This window comes from Pipistrellus hanaki (genome assembly GCF_964339955.1).
Source record: "Pipistrellus hanaki genome assembly, chromosome: 2".
Lineage (NCBI taxonomy): Eukaryota > Metazoa > Chordata > Mammalia > Chiroptera > Vespertilionidae > Pipistrellus > Pipistrellus hanaki.
In genome coordinates this window covers 139531328-139550555 of record NC_140504.1, presented here as the reverse complement: position 1 = coordinate 139550555, position 19228 = coordinate 139531328, and the positions used below count along the sequence as shown (strand labels likewise).

General features: G+C 37.3%; 2 protein-coding genes and 1 long non-coding RNA gene across 5 annotated transcripts in view; 2 read left to right on the top strand and 1 right to left on the bottom strand.

Moving 5' to 3' along the window:
* SH3GLB1 (SH3 domain containing GRB2 like, endophilin B1) overlaps positions 1-8880 on the top strand; it is a 34689-nt gene extending 25809 nt beyond the window's left edge. For all 3 annotated transcript variants that reach the window (XM_084874438.1, XM_084874437.1, XM_084874439.1), the window contains 4 exons: positions 4587-4676; positions 5063-5163; positions 7807-8032; positions 8413-8880. In XM_084874438.1, the coding sequence (XP_084730564.1) occupies positions 4587-4676; positions 5063-5163; positions 7807-8032; positions 8413-8520 (525 nt within the window). In that variant the 3' untranslated portion in view covers positions 8521-8880. The remainder of the gene's footprint in view (positions 1-4586; positions 4677-5062; positions 5164-7806; positions 8033-8412) is intronic.
* On the bottom strand, positions 249-4575 carry LOC311617754. The gene is made up of 2 exons (XR_014794180.1): positions 3435-4575; positions 249-3138 (listed from the first exon to the last, which is right to left on the bottom strand). It is a non-coding gene; the product is annotated as an uncharacterized lncRNA (long non-coding RNA).
* Positions 8881-14595: 5715 nt separating the features above from the next.
* Positions 14596-15431, top strand: LOC311618369 (mitochondrial inner membrane protease subunit 1-like). The gene is made up of 2 exons (XM_084875861.1): positions 14596-14641; positions 14704-15431. The coding sequence occupies exon 2, from the start codon at positions 14849-14851 to the stop codon at positions 15347-15349; it is 501 nt and encodes a 166-aa protein (XP_084731987.1). The 5' UTR covers positions 14596-14641; positions 14704-14848; the 3' UTR covers positions 15350-15431.
* The last annotated feature ends 3797 nt before the right edge of the window (positions 15432-19228 follow it).

The following is a 19228-nucleotide window of genomic DNA, read 5'->3' as shown; positions in this document are numbered from 1 at the left end:
AGTTATGGTCTTTATTATGAATATTCATTGTTATACTGTGTAACAATTAGGTCTTTTGTTTTTGAAGTGTGTTGTCTTCTTGTCAAACTGTCACTTTTAGAAGTTGTCCATATGTCTGCTACTAGCCTGTTGTCGTTTCTAATATTTCTGGGCTGGGAAATCAAATAACTAAGCAAGAATTTAATAAATAAAATCGTGACTTTAGTGCAGATTTGTTTCAAATGCTATTGGAAATCTTTCGAAGCATTTTTTATTTATTTTTTGTTTATTTTTTTACTGAAGGATTGCTGACTATATGGTCTGTTTTATGCATAGGTTATGGAACTGTTGATTCTATGACTTGGCAATCCACTGTGAAATTCTTAACTTAGGCTCTCGTCCCCCTTTGTGGAATCTACTCATCAGTTTAGCTAGAGTTTCAGCCTGGACTCTGATTTCTTTTAGAACTTCTAGCATGAAAATATGGCAGAGTAATATAGAAGAGAATATAGGTTAAACAAGAAATCCAGGGTCTCTTCCACTTTGATTAGCATGCAAGTATACGTAAAAATTTTATTTGATTCATTATCTTACAACTTTGGGAAATATCTGACATAATGGGAAACAACTCATGAAACAAATATTTATATTACGTATATATGAGAGGAACTTAAATACAATATATCAAAATTGATTTTCTTCTGTAAATCTCAATTTTTTTTCATAATTTAAAAGTTTATGTTTCTGTAATATTTTAAGATTTAACCCCATAGGATAAAGTAAGTAACACTGACCAAGTTTATTACAGAAAATACATGATCTAAATATCTAGCTGATATTACAGATCAACAAATTCTTGCCCTTTTCCCAAGTTACATCTTAAAAGAACTCTTCTTGCTTTTCTGATCCAAGTTATGCTGTCATATACTCTAGATCAGTGGTCTGCAAACTCATTAGTCAGCAGAGCCAAATATCAACAGTACACAACTGAAATTTCTTTTGAGAGCCAAATTTTTAAAATTAAACTATATAGGTAGATACATTGTTATTAACTTAATTGGGGTACTCCTAAGCTGGCTTTTGCTAAAAACTCCAGGGGCCAAAGAGCCACATGTGATCTAGAGCAGTGGTTCCCAACATAGGGTACACGCCCCACAGATGGCCGTTGTGATTTTTAAGGAGGGCAATTCGAGAATGAGTTATTAACAGTGAATTTCTTGCATTTCTTTTGGCTCTAGGGGCCTCATATACAGTATATAAATATATATTATGTCGTATTTATGCATTTCAGTTCTCTATTATGTGTTTTGAAATTTTATTTGCTATTTTTTTATATCATTTCATATTACTATATTTTTAATAGTTTCTTGGTTATTTCTTCCTCAGTATTTGAGCTGACCTTTTGTTCTTTAACTTTTCTCTTTCATGAATGCCATATTCTTTGGAAGCTTGTTTAGACCAAGTTAATGGCCTTGTAGACCTCCTCCACGTGAATAGGAGTTCAGCTTTTTGAATAATAAGAATTATAGATCACAGCAGGGGCATTGGGGTTTTAGAAATGCTTCGGTGGGGCATGGCCAAAAAAGATTGGGAACCACTGCTCTAAATCAGTTAGTAGTATAGTAATTCTAAACAGTAAGCCTTTTCCCTAGAACTCTACCTTTTAATTGTAAAATCAAGTCAGGGAATGAGATCTGGAGGACAGAATAAAAACCTTTTAAATTTATTGTCTTTCTTTAAACCCTTTTTACCTGTCTAGTATGGATCATTTTCTTCCTAAGTAAATTGATTATGTTGAACCTAATTTCAGTTAACCTCTGCCTCTCAGATTCAATTATATGTGTAGAAATAGAAATTATTTGGAACTTCCATCTGCTTGCAACTACCCCAGTACACACTTAAACTTGTTTTTTTTAAATGAGATTTTTTTTTTCTTCCTATCATTTACCTTTTCTAAATATAAAGTCTAGGCTGCTCAAACCTTGAAGACTTATCCCTTATCCTTAAGATTATGTTATTTATTTTTTATTCATTGTTTTAGCTTTAATACACTAGTGCCACATCTCCACACCAAATCATCAAAACCAAGTTCTTTAATCTGTGAACCTTGAAGCCTTCTTAACATCCTCACTCTTTGGAATCCGGTGTCATCATTAACTTTGGTTATGCTTGTGTAAGGCAATCAGGGTAGCATCCCCCTTAAAGGAAATAACTTTGAATCCTCTTTTCATATTTGACTCACTGCCAGGTTATTAAAATTATTTGAAAGAGAAAAACAAAACAAAACAAAACATTGTTTCTACTTCAGACTCAAGCTTCCAGGACACTTTTAATCTACTTAAGCATACTTGTTTATACCTTGTACGAAAATATTGTCAGTAGGCTTTCTGCTATTTCTACTAAAGGTTATTCAAGTTGTATATAGAACTAGTCTCATGTTTTTATTTTTGATTTGTTATGGTTACTTCTATTAACCAAAACTTTGCATTCAAGCAAGCAGAACAATAAATAGTGCAAAAGCAACACTGAAGTGATTGGTTTTCCTTAACATTTTCTTTAAGAGCATTGATTATTTTCTTCTCCTGGGACTTTTTTCCACTTCTTACTAGCTTGCATATGAAGGTTAATTCAGCCCTGCATCAAAGCAGTGTGTCTTCATTCTGGTTTTAGTCAAGTAAATTTAATTTTAGCACTTTATTTATTGAGTAATGTAAGCTTATTTCTATAAATCCAATCTAATGGTCAGTTCTTAGTTCCCTCTGCCAGGCCTGTTGCCAGTGAAATTAGCATACTTAAGCAACTGATTTTCTATTTTGCTGCTACTTCCTTGTTAATTGGCTCAATAGGCTAACTGTTGCCACCAGGGCTGAAAGAGAGGGAGATGGGGTATGAAAGGGGGAAAGTTCAGACCTTGTTTTTATACTTAGAGTAGTATTACATAATCCTGGAAATTTGCACTTATTTGGCTGAGTGTGGGAAGCTATTTATTCTGGAGAATATCATTATAATAACACTAGAGACCAATGTATGAAGAGTCGTGCCAGAATGGGCCTTCCTTCTTTTGGCTGTCAGCACCACCTTTTTGCTCCAGTCCGGAGTTGCCTTTCTGCCTTCCCACCCTGCCCATAGGCCCAGAGTGGCTGGGGTGGTGCAGAACACCTACACCAGCGTTTTTCAACCACTGTTCCGCGGCCTGTTGCCTGGTGTGCCGTAGGTGCAGACAAGACAAGAATTTTATAATTTTTCACTATTTTGTTTACTTAATATTTCATAATAAAGTAATTATAAAATAATTTCTTTGTGTTTATTTGATTCCTATTCAAGAGAATTACTTTATATATAGTCAATATAGGCACAGAGTTAAATTTTTTAACATTTTCTAATGGTGGTGTGCCTCGTGATTTTTTTCATGAAACAAGTGTGCCTTTGCCCAAAAAAGGTTGAAAAACACTGACCTACACAGTAGCCATGGCAACTGTGCAAGTGCCCACCCTGCCCCCAACTGCTCAGAGTCTGTATATGCAAATTAACCCGCCAATTTGTTGGGTTAATTTACATACTCTTGATTGGACATCGCAAAGATATGGTCAATTTGCATGTTACTCTTTTATTAATGTAGATTATTAATAATGATGATTCCCAATGAGAATGCTATTTTGAGTGATCTCCTCACTTACTACCAACCAACTCTTGCTAAAAGTTTGAAAAGATGGTTTTGTCAGTATTTACCGTTTTTATATTATGTTGACTTTTTAGTGAACTGTTTTGTCCCAGCGCTAAACCTATATCAATGGTTGAAGCTAGGAGTAGAGTTCTATTATACAAACACCTCTTTCCAATTCCAAGTTTAGGGACTTCAGCGTGGTAGCTTGAAATCAATTGTGTAGGAATATTTATAACATGAAAACAACACATTAGTGCTTTTTTATTTCCTAGAGAGTCAATTTACTCCAGCACACCACTAATTAAAGGTCACCCATTACTTACAGAAAAACCCTAGCATTTCTCTCAGGTAATATTTCATGCAAAGTTTGGAAAGAAAACTTAAAGACATTTATGTAGGGAAAAGAATCCTTAGGAGAAACCTAAAAACTATGTTCTAGAAACAAGAATATGTTTGGTAACTAAACACCAGAGGGGTTAAAATCCGATGGTTTTGTTCTGAAGTAGTTCTTTTAATATTAAAGACTGTCTTTTAAGTTCAAAGAAATGTAACTATAGAAGTAATTGAGGACTTTTTGAAATATTTTATGCATGTAAACTAGTGATTTTAAGATTTTGTAAAATGGCAAATCTGGTACTTGGAAATATATTGATTGTCCCATAATAGTTTTTCTAGACTTTTATGTGTATGCCATTAAGCTTTGGCATTAATAGATTCTTTTGAACCCAGTACTGGAAAGAATCAGTTCTGTCTAGATTGAGTAATATAGAAGCACTGTTTAGAAACCAGGGACCAATTTAGATACAAAAGCAGAATCAGAGAATTACCAGATTATCATTTAGGATCTGTTTGGGGATTTTCTTTGATGGTCTACTCTACATAAATGTATGTAAAATGGACTAAGTCCTCTTAATGAGGTTCTAAAACTATGTTCCAATTTAAGTCTGAACAGGAATTAAGAATAACTCAAAGTGAATTTGATCGTCAGGCAGAGATAACCAGACTTCTGCTAGAAGGAATTAGCAGTACACACGTGAGTATTCATTTATTGGAAATTCATTTGGAACAAAAAACTTTGATAGTCCTCTGGCAATTTGGGGAAGAAAACATGAACTTCCTTTTTAGTTATTTATGAGGAAATTTAAACTGTGACACTTTTTAAGATATATGAAGAAATATTTTAAATTTTTATTTACACCCTATCACCTAGTTCTCCCACCATAATCAACCATTTGTTGTTTTTTGTTGGCTAACCAGTTTGTTGTTATACTGTTGGCCATGGTCAGTTTTAATAAGCCTTGAAGTAAAGTGCTAGATATTAGTGATTCTCCCTGAGTACAGTGTTGTATTGTTTCCCTTATGATTTACCACTGTAAGTAGATTATAGAGCTAAGAAGTGACTGTAATTTTCCTTTACAGGCTCATCACCTCCGCTGTCTGAATGACTTTGTAGAAGCCCAGATGACTTACTATGCACAATGTTACCAGTACATGTTAGACCTTCAGAAACAACTGGGAAGGTGGTAATTTTCTTTTCACATGAAATTCCTGATAAGAAAAGAAATTCAGGTTTTTACTTATAAAGTAGTATTAGTGGTGAAGATTAGAAAAATTAAAGGCTTTTATTAGTGTGCTTAAAGTCAGGTTTTTTATTTTTGTAAATTTTTTTTAATCCTCAAGGATATTTTTCCATTGATTTTTGGAGAGAATGGAGGAGAGAGGGAAAAACAGAAAGAAGAATCGGTGTGAGAGAAGCACATCGGTTAGTTGCCTCCTGCATGAGCCCAACCAGGGCCCAGGCCTGGAAGGAGCCTACAGCCAAAGTACATGCCCTTGACCTGAATTGAACCCAGGACTCTTGAGTCCACAGGCCGACACTCTATCCACTGAACCAAACTGTCTAAGACAAAATCAATTAAAAAAAAAAAAAAGTAATTATCAGACTTCTGAGATTATAAAAAACATTTTGAGCTCTTCTAGCACAGAGGAATGTTAACAGGGATGAGAAGATAATTGAAGTGAATACCTTTATAGCTCTATATAAAAATAGCTTTAAGATAGTTTGAAGTTTACTTTTCAAGGAATAAGGCCAAAAAAAAATGTCCTCGACACTTTGAGGTTCCTTTCTGCATATTAATCTTTCAAAACTAGACTGAGAACAAAATTAAGCACATTTATAAAACCAATTTTAGATCTTAATGAATTGTAGTCTTATACCATTAGTTATTCTAATAGGATTTATGGAACGATTTACACTTCTTTCATATTTAAAGTTTTGTTAGTGGTATTAATATCTGAAATCAGAATACCATTTTCTTTCCCACATCACTATAACTATTTTAAGCCCAAGAAGCTTTAGTACTTCCTATTTGCTTTGTTGTAATACTCTGGAAGTGCAGCAGAGGGGCTGCTATTGTTACCATTCATACTTGCTTTCTGCTTAAAACCACACAAATGCTTGGAATTCAGCCATTCAAACAAAATCTAGTTTGCTTACTGCACTTTAAGATAACCTCAAACATTACAAAATGAAAATAGTGCTATTATTCTGAGAAAGAATGTCTAGCCTGTCTCTCTACCCCCAATGAATTATATTACTGGTAATGACCAATGATTGAGAGTGGGAAAATTTGTAAGTCTTTAAATGTAGAATTTGAAAGTCATCCAAATCCATAGTAACAAATTCAAGAGTGATTTCTGAAGACTAGGACCAGGTTGTAACGCTAATGGCTAAAATAGCAATGTTGTTAGTAGAAACGGAAAAGCAGCAATCACTTAGGAAGGGCTCCAGTGTCCCCAGACACTCTTTTAGACAGCTCATATGTAATAATGTCATAATCCTCACACCAGCAAGGTAGGTACTATTATATTCACATTTCACAGACGAAAAAACAGAAGCATTTCTCACAGGATTAGTAAATGTATTTTATTCTTAAATAATTTCTCACAGGATTAGTAAATGTATTTTATTCTTAAATAATTTGGAATTTTTAACATATCAGGTTACTTCAGGAAGTCTTGTTTTGTTTTGTTTTTATTGTGTCATTAAAGTTCTTAGAAGGTGAAAAGGTCTTTCAGGTTTTTTGGTTGGTTAGTGTTTTTTTTTTTTTTTTTTTTCCATTAATTCCCCAAAATTGACATAGGTAGACTTTAATGGCTAAACAAAAGCTAAACATACTAGTACATTTGAAAGTAAAATTCCATGGTTAGTTTTAAAACCTCATAGATGGAGAGAGAGGGCTTTATTTCTATCTTCAGAAATGTGTATATTTAATCACTGCTGAGGACTGAGTTCACTCAGAAAGGGTTGCTAGGAAATGTATTCTTAACTATAGAGGGAAATCTAAATTAGAAATGGAACCTACCTCTATTTGGGGGAAGAGAGAAGTAGAAAAATATGTATATTTGAATTACATCATATTTTAGAAGGTGATAAATGCTATAGAGAAAAATACAGCAAGCTAATACCTTGGTTAGGATAGTGTTTGTCAGGGAAGGCAGATACTTAGACGATGTAAGGAAGCAAAATATGCAGCTTCTGAACGACAGCGCTCCAGGAAGGGTACAGCAGGAACAAAAGCCCTGAAGCAGGAACACGGCTGTTATATTAAAGCAACAGCAAGGAGGGCTTGGTTGGAGATGAGTTGAGATGAAGCTAGAACACACAGAGCTCTGGAAGCCACTGTTTGGACTTAGGCCTGTATTCAGATATGAGAACTCTCTGGAGGGTTTTGATCTGAAGAGTGACATGATTTGATTTTAGCCTTTTAGAGAATCATTCTTGCTGCTCTGTTGAGGATAGTTGTTAGAGGGCATGGGATGGAAGCTGACAGACCTCGTTGGAACCTGTTGGAATGATTTAGTCAGTCAGGAGATGATGGTGGCTTGGATGTGGTGGAAGTGGTCAAACTCTGGTTGTGAGTTTTAAAAGTAGAGGCAGTAGGATTTGTTGACAGACTTCATGTGCATGAGGCTTAGAGGAGTCAAGAATTACTGAAAGAGGCATAGTAGGCTAGATAGCACACTTTGTCATTAAAATATCAATATCTATAAATCTCTATTCACAGTGAAAGTTGGTAGAAAGTAAACACTGCCATCAAGTGGTGGTATTCAGGAGCTTTGGTTGCTTGAAAATAGTCAATTAGCCATTTTCTTTTCAACAGTTTTCCATCCAGTTATCATTCTAACAACAATCAGACTTCCGTGGTACCTGTACCAGCTGCTTCATCAAATGTGATTGGTTCTTCTGCCATGACTTCAAGTGGCCTAGTAATGACCTCTCCTTCCAATCTTACTGACCTTAAGGAGGGCAGTGGCAGCAGGAAGGCCAGGGTTCTGTACGATTATGATGCTGCAAACAGTAGTGAATTATCACTTCTTGCAGACGAGGTGAGTAATGTGGATATAAGAAGAAAAACTGTATTGTAGAGTGACCTATCTTCTAGTATTATAACAAAATGCAAATTCCTCATTACTCATTTGGAAATAGTTTATCATGAATGCTTTCATAGATTTCAGATGGTTATAGTATTTTATAGAATTTTAATTACTATTCTTTAACAAACTATAACATCACATAAATATTTAAAGCTTTAACTGCTAAATAACTGGAAGATTTCTAAAACTGCCTCTAAAAATATCTTTTAACTTTTAGCAAAATTGACAATAATGTTTAAAGTCCTTTGATAGTGAATAGTTAAATACAAATCTAATTAGTTTCTCTGTGTTTGTTTTTTAACATAGTAACTGGAAATATTTTTATTTTGTAGGTGATCACTGTGTACAGTGTCGTTGGAATGGATTCAGACTGGCTAATGGGAGAAAGGGGAAATCAGAAGGGCAGGGTGCCAATTACCTACTTAGAACTGCTCAATTAAATAGGTGGACTATGGAAAGATTATCCATCTTGACACCGTATTTATATACAATTAACTCTAAGTAAAGCAGGTTTAGTATCTTCCATGTTAATGTCTTAAAGAGACTGAAAAGAAAATACCAGCGATCGGAAACAGGCTTCCTGCCAATAAAATTGCATGGTAACTATTTCATTACAAAATTTATGTTAGAGCTTTCCTGCCAAGAATGTTTTCTTACAAAATTCTCTTTCTACTGAGGTTTCACTAATAAGCAGCTTCTACTTTTGAGCCCCAACTTAAAACAGAAGAACTGTTTTCTACTGAATTTTTCATTAATGGCAAACTTTTTCTTTTCTGTAAAATAAATTTATTGTGAATTGATATCAGTGACTCATTTATTAGGTATAGCCAAAGAATAAAATTAAAATTTGCTTTTAACTTTTGGTTTCAAAAGAGATCTAGGATATAAACCTCTTTTGTGAAGAATGTTTCTGAATGTTTCCTCGAACAAAAAATGCAATTATATCATGTTTACCTTGTTTTCCAACAGAAGGTGAATGATTTCAATATCATATTTTGATGGGGTATTTTGAGGGAGTTTTGTTTATTTTATTAAACACTACTGAATGATTTAAATTTAAGAACAACTAGTCTTTGAAAAGCACTATCATATTTCTCTGGTATATTTGCAGTGAAGGTACTAAAATATCTGAGGCAAGTTCAATTCACTAAGGAATGTTTTAAGATTGTTTATTGGCGTAGTTTAATGCATGATCAGAATTGGATTCATTAAGAACATACTGCAGTACAATACAGAGAATTTGTTCTTATTGAACAACAAATCTTCTTAAAAATACAGACTAGTGCAACTACGTTCATCATAAAATATATATAAACAATCCACTTGGTTACTCTGAGCTTACTAATAAAAATTTTAAAATTTATTAATAAACTTAGTTTATCTTGATCAGGATCTGTAGTTATCAAAAACACACCACTGAAATTATTAGTGACACAGTTTGAGTCAGAAAATTGTTATTTAGACCATTGCTGTGAATCAACAGATTGTTTCCATGGTAGAACTTCTGTCATTCTTATTCTATCATTATTTGTTGAGGTCCAGGTACTGTGTTAATAACAAAATGCAGAATCAGTGTCATTGTCAAGATAGGATAAGGTACTATGTTTTGATGCTTTGGGAGTCACCTGATTGAGATTTGGTGAGTGGGAAGTGGTTTGAAGAGGAAGTGCTTTAGAGAGGAAAAGATGTGCCAGGCCTGGAACCAAAAGAGTATATAATACAATTCTGACAACGGGACAGTAAGTCAGGCTAACTTACACAAGAAGTGCAAAGATGTAGCTCATTTCTTCAGGGAATGTTAATGTATCAAAATGATTCTTTTTGGGTACTTTAAAAAATGATAAATACTTAACACAAAAGAATATTTCAATATGGTGTTTAAGAGTTCCTAATAACTTGGTAAACATGTTAATTTAGCTCATCCTAAACTTTAACAGTAGTTGTTACCCTTTTATTTTGGTGCTATGAGACAAATTACTCTGAGATTTTATAGTTGTACAAGACACTTTGATTCACACTGTGAATTGCCATACTCAAGCCAAAAGCTGCTCAAGCTGGTTACTTAGTGATAGAAGCAAGTGAGCAAAGCTTTTTTTCCCCCCCAGAAAGGAAGTTCTACAGACAGCGTAGAGTACTACCTATTATGTTTTATAAAGTCAAGATTTAGGCTTTAAAGGTCATTAAAAAAGAAAAAAAGAAATCCAGGCCAACTTAAAACAACTGTAAATCCAGTTCTTAGGAAGTAGAGTGATGAAGGGGGGAGAGCACGACCACTGGATTGGAATGGTCCCTGGATTCAAACCCAGTCTTCCTTACCCACTGTGCTCTTGAACTTAAACTCAGATGATGCATAAACTGCCATTTCCTTATTAGTAAAATGGAGATAATTATGCCACCTTAAGGTTATGATCATCTTATATGTTATGCAATTTTTAGGGAAAGTTTTGGCACATAGGAAATTCTCTAAATACCAGTTTTCGCTTTTTAGCCCTTGTAGCTTCCTGGCCTATCAAGACTGGAGACCTCGTTTATGATGAACCAGAGATACCTCTTTTATATACATGATCTGATCTGTTCTACTCTTGTCCTATCCTCCACCCTCTTTGAATCAGACTCAGATCTAAGTTTAACCTCACCACAGTCAGTCTAAAATTTTATTAGAACCTTCTGCCTTCCACTAAATGAGTATTGACTATAGTAACCCAGTGATGTACATTAGCCTTCAGTGATATTATGGTTCAAAGGCTTCTTATGCCTTTGTTTACCACAAATCTACTACAACAGGTGGGCTTGTTCTTCTATTTTTATTTTAATGGGTTTTTGTGTGATTGATTGTTGGGCGTGGGGGTTAGTTTTATTTTGGTTTTGACTTATTTTGTAAAGTCATAGGTTTAATTTTTACTCAGGTAAAGGCCCATAAAGGTTCTTTAGGCATAAAAGAAAAACTTGGGAAGTCTATTAATTTACGGTGCAATTCAGAATTATTTAAATAAACTTTGTGCCCCTGAGCGTAGATATAGTAACATGTGAAGGATACACACGAATAAAAAATAAAGGTGTCGATAATTGTAGGCTCTCTTACAAATAAAAATAAGTGGTTGGATTGTCTCTACATTTGTCCTCAAAGTAATCTAACCTAAAAGTCCATGTGTTAAATCTTTTTTTATGGTGCTAATTAAAAGAATTCATGTTATAGGAGATGAGGGAACTGGGAATGTGCCTCACTCTGGGTAACATGAGAGATAAACCTGAACCTGGTGGGTTAGAGTCCATCCTCCTAGGCCGCTGTTACTTTCCCCCAGAGCAAGCGAGCGGAATGTGAATGTAGGAGCTGGTGTTGGGAGGACATTTTCTGAGATTAAGTTGGGGGGAGGGTGATGGAGTGCCGGACAAGAAGCCACAGCTTTGTTTACTTAGGCTCAGCTTTGTTGACAGGAGTCCTCAAAAATCTACTGTACCTCCCAGATGCCTGAACTTTTGAAATACGTTGTCATACTATGTAGCACTTCAAGCCTGGGTGAGGAGCCATAATAAATAGATGGCTTTGCAGTTTGACCTACAGCCAGCTTTGTTTCAACCCCTTCTCCACCTCTTGGGACTGAATAGGGAAGAGGGGTTGTAAAAGCATACTAGCCCTTTTCCCCACATTGTCCTAATTAGGAAGCAAACTCAGTAGGGCAGTGGTTCTCAGTGTGAGGCCCCACGATTGACAATAGCAGCATACTTAGGTACTTGTCAAAAATGTTCATTCATATTTCCAAGTACTTTCTACATTAATTTGTACTGATTTTTTTTTCAAGGGGCTATAGAACTAGTCTTAGTTCTTCATGTAACATTTTAAGACAAAAATTGTCTTCCAGTGTTAATCAAAATTATACTTACTTTTATAATTTATTTGTTTAGTATATATTGATCACTTCAGAATGCAGGCTTTCTGAGATGCAGACCATAATTCTTTTGATCACAGTTGTTAGCTTAAGGCAAGCACATAATGTGTACTCAATATTTGTTGTATAGGGAGGGAAAACAAAAGCTGTTTCTAAGCCATATCCAAGATCTACTGAATCAAACTCTGAGGTAGGACCTAGCAGTCTGATTTTACAAACCACATGGTGATTGTCCTGGTAAGGTAGAGAACCACTTCAGTAGAAAAAAGAAAACTTCCCTGTCACCTTCAAGCCTATTACCTGACATCACTTGAGAAATTTCTGCCTTCTTGCACCTGTATCAACAGTGCTGTCTTCAGTGGAGAGGAGTCTTGCTGGGCTATGTTAAACAGTGGTGTGAAGGTAGAGAGTATGGAATGCCGGTACTTGGTTGCTGTAGAAGTTAGTGGGATGGTCTGAGAAGGGTAAACCAGCCACCCTGTTCCCATCAGTGCAGTGGCAGTTAGACATCATAGCACCCCAACAAACCATTAGAGCGGTATTGGACTAAGATTTGCCTCTCTGACTGAGGTTGCTAAACTCTGCTCTCATTCACACTTCAAAGGAGGCTTGTTTAGGAATTGTTAATGCTTTCTAAAAGTCAGATGTGTTGGTAAGAAGGAAAAAAAAAATGTGAAAATATAGCTTAAAAGATAAAAATAACCTACAATAACCACCATCCCGTGAGAACTGTTACTTAGGTGCATAGCCTTCCAGACTCTTCCATGCTTTTGTAGATATTTTTTAAGTGGGATCAACTTGTACATACTGTTTTGTAACTTTTTCACTTGACAACATCATGACCATCCTGCTGTGTCAAATGTATTGCTGCATCTTTTTTAATGGCTGCATGGTATTCCATCATATGTGCCACATTTTATTAAACGACTGTCGATTTCTAGGATGTTTCTAATTTTTCACTAATAAACTGCTTTAAAGAACATCGTGTTACTAATCTTTTATGTGTTCTTAATATTTCCTTAAGATGAGTATGTGGAAGTGTAATTGCTAGTGAAGAGAATATGCCAGTTTTTAAAGGCTTTTGTTATTGCCACTTTGACCCCCAGAAAATTTTATCAATTTATACATTTTTATTAGCAATTAGAGGAAACAAAATTGTTTCCTTTTGGGGGGCTTCCCACTGAATGTTCTTATATCCTTCTGTTTAGAAATAAAGGGTAAGAGTAAGATAAAAGGACTCTGCAGCCCTAGACAGTGTGTTGAGTGGTTGGAGCGTCAGCCTACACACCATAGGCCGGCGGGTTTGACCTGATCCCGGTCAGGGTGCCTGCAGGAGGCAACCAATTGATGTATCTCACATGGATGTTTCTCCTCCCCAACTCCCCACTCCACTGTCTCTGAAAAGCAATGGAAAAAATACCCTCCAGAGAGGATTAAAATAAGGACTCTTCAAAATTGAAACCAAGATCGATCTTAAATTATTCTGACATTACATAGTTTACTGCTCTACATTCTATTATGTATTTTGTCATTCTTTGGGAATGTTTGTAGTATTAGTTTGCCTCTTGCTTTTATTCGATCTTCTGGAACCACTATCCCCTTTCTGACTTTTGCTGAAATGGTAGGAACACAATCTTCAGTAGACTGGAATCTTGTAAATTTGATGCAGGCTTATTGTTGGCTTGGGGAAGCATGGCTATAATAGAGAAAAGAGAAACTCTGGAGGGCAGACAGAACCCTGGCTCTCCCACTTGGTTTTCGGGCTTTGTGTTAGTCAACCGCTTTGAGTTTGCTTATCTCTAGAAATATAAGCCTCTGTAAGGTTGAAAGGAGTAGCCACATTATAGTTAAAGTGCCTAGCACTTACTAGTAGTAGATAATAACCTATTAGTGTTTCCAGCTGAGTATGTGAGATCATTTGCTACTACCAGTCTCTGTGGGGTAAACACCACTGCCATTGCCAAATCTACTACCTCAAAAGTTGTCACAATAAGTGGACATTGCCTCGTACACCCTGTACCTACAAAATCTAGTTCTTAAAGGTTTTTCCACACTCCAGTATTCAAGTACCCTAACCAGATAAAACTCCCCAACAAGGTGTCTTAATGGAAGATTTCAACTCCTTTGCTTTTATAGTAGTGAGTCAAGGTGATAATCATTCTAAAATGGTGAGCTCGCACGTCAGCCATGCCTTCTAATTGAGACTGCCCCACCTTCGCCCACAGCTGCTCTTTGTGCTTTGGAGGGCTTGTCCTCCACCTGTGAGAACCTGACACAGCTCAGCTCAATCAAGGTCATGGTAATTAGCCAAGTCCCAGCCACATCTCCAGAGCTGGAGAACACAATGGATTAGTCCATTATGAAAGAATTTTATTTAGAAAGTATCTGAATTCTAAAATTTGCTCAGCAAGACTTCCAAAAGATTAGCAGCTAAGTAATCACAGCAGACAAAAGCCCCACTATCAATCCATTTTCACATCGGAATGAATGCCTGTAACTATATTAGCACTGGTTTGTTGGTTATAACTTGGAACTACTCACCCGATAAAAAGTGATTAGTAAGAAAACTTTAAAGGGGTGAAAACAAGGAAGGTTTCAGGTTTGTGAGACTAAAAATTAAGTGACTGAGAAAAGTGCTCTGTACGTGAGGACGGCGGACGTCTGCGGGACCCAGGTGAGACAGGCCCACCTGAGTCCTGGGTGAAAGAGCCTGGTGGGGCTCTTTGGGGCTTAGAGAAATCCTGAAACCATGTGTCACCCACATACACTTTGAGATGCGTTAGATGCTTTTTTTCCCGCTGGAAGCTCTGCAACAACTCTAAACTTTGAATGTATTGTAGAACAGACCTATGGCCAATGGTGACAGAGTCTACATAGAACTATGCTTCGTGGTGTTCTGGGGAAAACCTTTCGACTTGCTGGCTATACTATTCAATATGGCTGTATAGCGCATTGTGTTTTTGAATATGTTGGTGGTGGTGTCATGTGTTCTGGACCATCAATGGAGCCTACGATTCAAAATGCAGATATTGTCTTTGCAGAAAATCTTAGTCGACATTTTTATGGTATCCAAAGAGGTAACATTGTGATTGCAAAAAGTCCAAGTGACCCAAAATCAAATATTTGTAAAAGAGTAATTGGTTTGGAAGGAGACAAAATGCTCACCAGTAGTTCATCAAGTTTCTTTAAAAGCCATAGTTATGTGCCAACAGGCCATGTTTGGTTAGAAGGTGATAATCTACAGAATTCTACAGATTCTAAGTACTATGGACCTATTCCATATGGACTAATAAGAGGACGAATCTTCTTTAAGATTTGGCCTCTGAGTGATTTTGGATTTCTACGTGATAGCCCTAACGGCCACAGATTTTCTGATGATTAGCCAACACTTATTCTTTTGATTTGATTATTGCCTCCTGTTTAAGTGAAGTTATTGCCACTGAAACCATGTACTTACTAATAAACTATTTGCTATTCAAAAAAAAAAATTAAGTGACTGATTATGAGGTAAAAGAAGATGGCTATTATGCAAGCAACTTGTCTGGAAGCATTATGACTACAGTTTAGGGCACGTGTTTCTACCTACCCTCATGTTCTTTTTTTTTTTTTTTTTTTTTTTTTAAATATATTTTATTGATTTTTCACAGAGAGGAAGAGAGAGATAGAGAGTTAGAAACATCGATGAGAGAGAATCATCGAGCAGCTGCCTCTTGCACACCCCCTACTGGGAATGTGCCTGTACCTACCCTCATGTTCTAATGGAACTTGAGCTGTAGTAGGTAGGCTCCAACACCCACTTACCTTGATGCCTACTTGCCTTTTGTATGCATTTTCCTCTTCTGAGTAAGTTCACAGGCTCCCTCTTCTGTGAAGACCTTCTGGACCCACTCAAGCAGAATTAATTTTTCATAAATATATGCATGTAACAACTACGGCATTTATAGCTTTGAATCGCAATTGCTAACCAGAGTTCAAAGACAGGAACTTGGTGTCCTCTAACTGCTATCATACCTAAAGTGAAGTTACAGCGATCCCCATAGCTGCTTGTAGCATTCTAATTCCTACCAATGATCTGTTAATGATTCAGACTTGATGCTGTATTGTATGTTTGCCCAAAGAAATATTGCCCCTTTTGAACATCAATATCATAGAAACACATGTTTACTTCTCTTTGATAGTAAATCCCAGAATCTGTCATTATTTTGTTGATGCTTATTCATGTGTGTGTGTGTGTGTGTGTATATATATATATATGTATATGTATATGTATATATATATACATATATATGTATATGTATATATATATATATTGATTTCGAAGAGGAAAAGAAAGGGAGAGAGAGAAACATCAATGATGAAAGAGAATTATTGATTAGCTACCTCCTGCACATCCCCTACTGGGGATTGAGCCCACAACCAGGCATAGGCCTGACAAGGAATTGAACCATGACCTCCTGGTTCATAGGCTGATGTTTAACCACTGAGCCACACCAGCTGGATTGTCATCATTATTACTTCCCATTGACTGATTCATTTACACTGACTTGTATTTTACAGAACAATAAGTTAATAGGGAATAGGATTTTTGCTGGTTATAGCTATACTTCAAGTTAATTTAGGATCAGTCACTTCTATGAAGTCAGGATTGGGTTATTTACATTGTTGAAGATGTTCTATGTCAGTGGTCGGCAAACTTATTAGTCAACAGAGCCAAATATCAACAGTACAATGATTAAAGTTTCTTTTGAGAGCCAAATTTTTTAAACTTAAACTTCTTCTAATGCCACTTCTTCAAAATAGACTCGCCCAGGCTGTGGTATTTTGTGGAAGAGTCACACTCAATGGGACAAAGAACCGCATGTGTCTCGAGAGCCACAGTTTGCCGACCATGGTTCTATGTAAATGTCCTCTGTAAAATGAGTTAATTTTCCTTCCTTTCTCCTCTGTACATCTTTTTTTAACTTTTTTTTCTTTTTCTTTTTTTCTGGGCATACTCCCTTCTTTCAAAAAAAAAAAAAAGTAGATGTTTAGGAAAATATAAACCATACTAGAGACCTGGTGCATGAAAATTCATGCACTGGAGTGGGGTGGTCCCTCAGCCCAGCCTGCCTCCTCTCACAGTCTGGGAGCCCTCAAGGGCAGGAGGAAACCCAGAGATGAGGGGAAGGCGACACCCCCATCACACCTCTGCTGCTGCCACTGCTGGTAGCACAAGCCTCGGCCAGCCCTGGTTACCTGAGCCTCAGGCTGGTCCTGGGCAGCTGGGGGGGCTGAGGAGACTGGGGGACTCCGGAGGCAGGCTGTAAATTGGTGTTGCTCGCCTGCTGCCCTGGCAGGGCTGAGGGAACCAGGCACTGCCATCTTGTGGCTGTAGGCACCACGATCTTTAAGGGTGTGGCAGTCAATTAGCATATGCCATTCTTATTGGCTGTGAGCACCATCTTTGTGAGGGTATGACAGTCAATTAGCATATTCCCTCTTTATTAGATAGGATAACCGGGAAAAGGTAAATGTGCAAAGAAAAAAATGGCCTAACTCTATCCACAGTTAGGCTCAGTGGATAGAGGGTCGGCCTGTGGACTGAAAGGTCCCAGGTTCGATTCCGGTCAAGGACATGTACCTTGCCTGTGGGTACATCCCCAGTGGGGGGCATGCAGAAGGCAGCTGATCGATGTTTCTGACTCTCTATCTCTCTCTCCCTTCCTCGCTGTAAAAAATCAATAAAATATATTTTAAAAAAGAAAAAATGGAAAAAAATAGTCAAAACTGCACAATAGATCTTGCTCAATTATCATGCATGTGACAAACGACTCAGACTCTAGCAGCTAAAGTAAAGAAGGAAGCAAAGCATGATCAAGCTTCAAACAGGAGAGGGCCCCTCACTAGGGCAGATAGACAATGTCAAGCACCAAAGCAGAGCTATCTTTCCAGACCAGAGCTCTTGCCCTGATTCAGGATTCAATGTTATGCAACTGCTGTATTGCAGCTTTCACCAACCTGGGAGCACAAAATGCCTCACTCTAACGCCCTGAAATACAATGACTCTGAGGCCTCACCTGTCAGAGCATAAGGAAGTGGAGGATTCCCCTTCCCTACAGATTACTACAGATTGCTCCAGGATACTTATGTCCACAAATCAATCCTCCTCCTTTCTACCTCCTGGTGGGACTCAAGGGCCACCCTCCTGCCTCATTCCAGGACAGTTTTGGCCTCCTCGCCATCTCACACTCCTATCCCAGTTGCCTTGCAAACTTTCCATAGCCACTGCCAGTGAAGCAGGGTTTAGCAGGCTGCAAATTGGTTAAAATCAGGTCACCACTGGCCTCTGAGGCAGCGTTCTACAGAAGCGGGCATGGAATGCTGTTTAATATGGTTCCATTATAGGCAGTAAAGTTGCTCATGATGACTCAAAGTCTTACAGCATTTGCATGATAGAGCTTGTTTTGTCTCCTACACAACTCATGGGGACAGGGATCTTACCCAGGCACCTGTGCTTCTTGCTAACCCGTACCCCACCCCCTCCTTCAATGCCATCTACAGTCCCCTGTGTCTGCTGCTTCAGACAGATATGGAAGTCAGAGCACTATGGCATGGTAGCAGGTCATTTCCTCCTGCCCTGCTATGGGCCTCTCAAAGCACAACCCCCTGCGCACAAGAGCTCTTCCATGTACGCACACACAATTCTTTCAGAAACATGTCCTGATGAGGACTGTGGTGGAAGACAAATTGCAGTACTAGACACTTTGCAGACATGGAAAAAAAAATGTTCTTAACATGAAGTGGCTGTAAACTACTGCTTAACCAACTAAAAAAATCTACAGAGTTCATTAAGCCAAGTAGAGATCTTCCAGTCCCAGTGCCACCACAGCTGAAAGTGCAGAGGAGTCAGCCTTGGCTTACAGCAGGTGCTCTCCACTGCAGCCTGAGAGTCTCTGGGCGTGGGATCCAGCCGGCTTGTGTTTCCAGAAGCCCTCCAGCTGATACTGATGCTGATGCACATGTTTGAGAACCACCTGTTAAAAACAAAACAAAACACAGAGAGATTAAAGATACCTTTTTTTGTCTTTCACTTTAAAGTTGACCTACCCACGGGAACAATAAAAGAAAATGACAAGCCCACAAAATACTGATGCAAGCTACTAAATTAAGCTTAAATAATACCATTTTACTGATTCAATTAAATAGGTCATTCCTGATGAGTAATTTGGTGAGCAAGTGAAAATGCTTAGAATATAATTTTGCCAGGAAGAAGGGAAAGAGC